The following is a 3,226-nucleotide window of genomic DNA, read 5'->3' as shown; positions in this document are numbered from 1 at the left end:
CGCCTCCTCCAATGTCGTCATCACGTTGCTCCCTAATGGGCGGATTGTGATTTAACCTTGGGTGTGACAGACACTCAAATGCAGCATTCCTCTCACGTGTAACCATTTACGTTTCCTTTCCTAAGCATTTGTTCGCGACAGGAATCTGAGACCTCTGTATGAACGATCATCAACAAAAGCTTTACACATGCTTTGTAACAGTGAGAGGGATCAATTGTGATAAAATCTGCCTCACTTCAGGAGGATCCTTGACACCACCAAGCTAAAAAATAAATAAATAAATCCCAATTTTGCAAGATTCTTTAGAAAGCAATATCTCAAACTATTCCCGCTCTTAAAAAGTGAATTTATGGAGTCCTGTTAACCTTTTCCTCTATGTTTTCTCACCAAATAATAAAGGAGTAGCAATAAAATATAATATCACACAAATGTGCAACTGTGAGCAGCGGCTCAGTTTTGTTTGCAATGTCACAGAGTTTTAAAGGACAAAAAAAAGGTAGGACAGCCATCTTAAAGTGTTTTTTTAAGAATTTTATTTTCAATTCTCCTCACGACACAAGTTCGAACAATTGCGTTCTGCAATAGAAAAAATGACAAAGATTTTACAACAGTACGATAAATACATCTTTCATACAGCAATGAAACAGGAAATATGGTTCTTCATGATGTACACTATACGTTCCTCTGTTTCCGAGGGAACGGGACCAGACAGAAAATCCATGTTTACAACAGGCAAAATCTAGATAATGTTTATCAGAGGATATTTTGCATTGTCGATACTTTTAGAACGAATTTGGATTGAAACATTTCCGTGTTGGAGCGCAGTGTTTTAATTTGTGAAAAGAACTTCTTTTTTATCTGATGCTGGAAAAATGTGACTCCAGAATACCTTTATTTTACCTCGTCTTTGGGCTCCATGTTTTTTCTGGCTGACTGACTACCACACCTTACAGCTTTCGATGATCTCTTTAATTTGTTTTATTGTATCCACAGAAGAATCCTTCAGAGCCAATCCCAGCAAGATGGGCCTGTTTCCAGCTTGTTGTGAAATGAAGGTAGCCAGGTTTTTGGCACAGACATGTGTCAGTGGCTGAAAAATACAAAGATAAACATCGTATCAGATCAGACAAAAGAAATTCTGTGTGCAGCAAGTCTATATCAAAAGAAAAAGCAGCGTACAATAATAATAAGAAATAATAAGCTGGGCATGCAAACAGTCACATTCAAATGCAAATCACTCACTAGCAATTCAAACACAGCAAATTATGTTCATACCCTGAAAAGCAACATTTTCAATCAAATTATGTACCACTGCCAAAAAATGTGTGGTAAATAACCGAAGCCGTCTCCGTCTCTCTTCATTATTGGTTAAGTTCCCTAATTCCACGTGCATCATGTTAAAAGTAATTCACACTTTTTTAAGTTCTTTTAAACAATGCAGCATTCGCTCGCCTTATGATTTCACTTGACACAATTTTAATGTACTTATTAAACTGGTTGTAAAGTGCAAGCTGGCCGCCATGCAGAAAACTAGAAAATCTTCTCCAGAAAAGATTATTTCTTTAGAAATAAATGTTATATCTCATTAACTTCACAAGGAAACTTTGTATTAATTTACTTTTCTATTGATGACACATCCTGTGCACTGTGTGCCTGTTAAAATGACAAGCTCCTGCAGAGATGAAATGAGTTTCCTTGTGTAAATTTTAAAAGACCACTGAACTCCATGCCTCCACACATCTAATTTCTCCACAATCTGCCAGAGCAGTTCAGAACCAATCTCATCTGCCCTTTCACCGCATGAAATGAGTTACCCCATGTGACAACAAGACTGTCCTGTGAACAAGTCTATAAACCCACTGATACAATATTCATCTGAACAATTTAATGCAACGTACCTCGTCCATTCCCAGCAGTACTTTCGTGGAGAATGTCGGGGTGCTGATATCATTAGATCTGGAGTCAGGCGTGACTGATATCAATGTCCCGACTTTGCCATACTGAGTGAGAACTACAAATATGTAATTACTAAACTCTGTACAGATGACTTCCGTTGAAATTCCATTCACTTCTTTCTGCGCTTGCTTTGATTTGATGATAGACTCAGACATTTTGTTAATCCTGGGGAGAAAAAGGAAAAAGACACAAGGAAAGACATATGAAGATTGTTCAGAGGCGCCACTTCAACTGAGTCTTTGCCTTGTGATTTAAAGGCATTTTTGTTGCTGAATGTTTAGTATGTCAAGAAATGAATCAGTTTACTGATTGACAAGTCTTGAGAATGCACAAATTAAGTAAAAGAAGACATATTTACTATCACAAAATACAAAAAAGAAATAAAAATACGCAGATATGACCTTGTTTCTTAATAAATAAATCTTAACATTTACTTTCTATCTTAAAATAAGAAGGTGCGCTGTGTGGCATCTCTTCAAAAGGAGCCAAATCATTCCCAGCAAGTCAGATATGGAAATGAACTGCTCATAAGTCAAGGAGTGCGTGAATCTTTAAATATCTCTGCGGTTTGGACTCATGGTGGGACAAAACACAAAATCAGGTATAATCCTTTAAAGTACACCAAACATTATGACAGCCCTATCTGGATTAAGAGACTGTAAACCAGACAATGTAGGCGTGTTATTAGACAGAAACGGAGGTCTGAGTTGCGCATTGTGTCCTCCCTAAAGACAACACACAACCACCGGCAGAGAGATAATAAAGTAGATGATTTTAGTTTCTTTCGAGCACAGAGAATGATGAGCCCCGCTAAACTAATGCTACAGAGTAAGGGCTAACGTTAGCTTACAGCTGCTGTAAGACCCAGCTGTAATACCACTGTTTAAGTGACTACAAATATTTTTTTCACGTCAGTGTAAAACCTCCTCACCCTATATCTCCGTCTGTCCGCAGTTTAAACTTTAATAATTCCAGAATCTATATATTTTCAGTAACTTTAGTACGGCTCCGTCATCCTACCTCAAGCATTAGAACAAACCGAAAACAACGTGCTTCGATTTGTTGAGCATACTCTGCGCGATGACGTCACTACAGGGCGTCTGTCGGCTGTTCCATCTCTTGGAGCGCTTGTGCTCGGTCCCGTTGTCAAAGTGAAACTTGACATCCAGCTATCCATCGCCATATTCAAAATAATTGACAACTGACACCGTTTAATGGGAAATTACGATTGTAGGATACAATTTTAATAATTTTAAGTTTGAATAAAGTA

The 3,226-nt window shown here is 37.8% G+C and overlaps 1 protein-coding gene across 1 annotated transcript; it reads right to left on the bottom strand.

The window, feature by feature from the left end:
- Positions 1 to 522: 522 nt before the first annotated feature.
- On the bottom strand, positions 523 to 3,017 carry psmg3 (proteasome (prosome, macropain) assembly chaperone 3). The gene is made up of 3 exons (XM_072368462.1): positions 2,888 to 3,017; positions 1,899 to 2,121; positions 523 to 1,090 (listed from the first exon to the last, which is right to left on the bottom strand). Exons 2-3 carry the CDS (start codon positions 2,109 to 2,111, stop codon positions 938 to 940), a joined length of 366 nt encoding a protein of 121 aa, XP_072224563.1. The 5' UTR covers positions 2,112 to 2,121; positions 2,888 to 3,017; the 3' UTR covers positions 523 to 937.
- Between the last annotated feature and the right edge of the window lie 209 nt (positions 3,018 to 3,226).

Source organism: Leuresthes tenuis, unplaced genomic scaffold (assembly GCF_036924035.1).
Source record: "Leuresthes tenuis unplaced genomic scaffold, fLeuTen1.0.hap1 SCAF_17, whole genome shotgun sequence".
In the NCBI taxonomy this organism is placed as follows: Eukaryota; Metazoa; Chordata; class Actinopteri; order Atheriniformes; family Atherinopsidae; genus Leuresthes; species Leuresthes tenuis.
This window is presented reverse-complemented; position numbering and strand designations above follow the sequence as displayed.

Bases quoted from the DNA above. Each gene is read 5' to 3' on its own strand.
- psmg3 (XM_072368462.1), bottom strand. From the start codon at position 2,111: ATGTCTGAGTCTATCATCAAATCAAAGCAAGCGCAGAAAGAAGTGAAT. The intron at 1,091-1,898 runs GTACGTTGCATT...TGTATTTTTCAG, and splicing joins TACTGCTGGGAATGGACGAG to CCACTGACACATGTCTGTGC.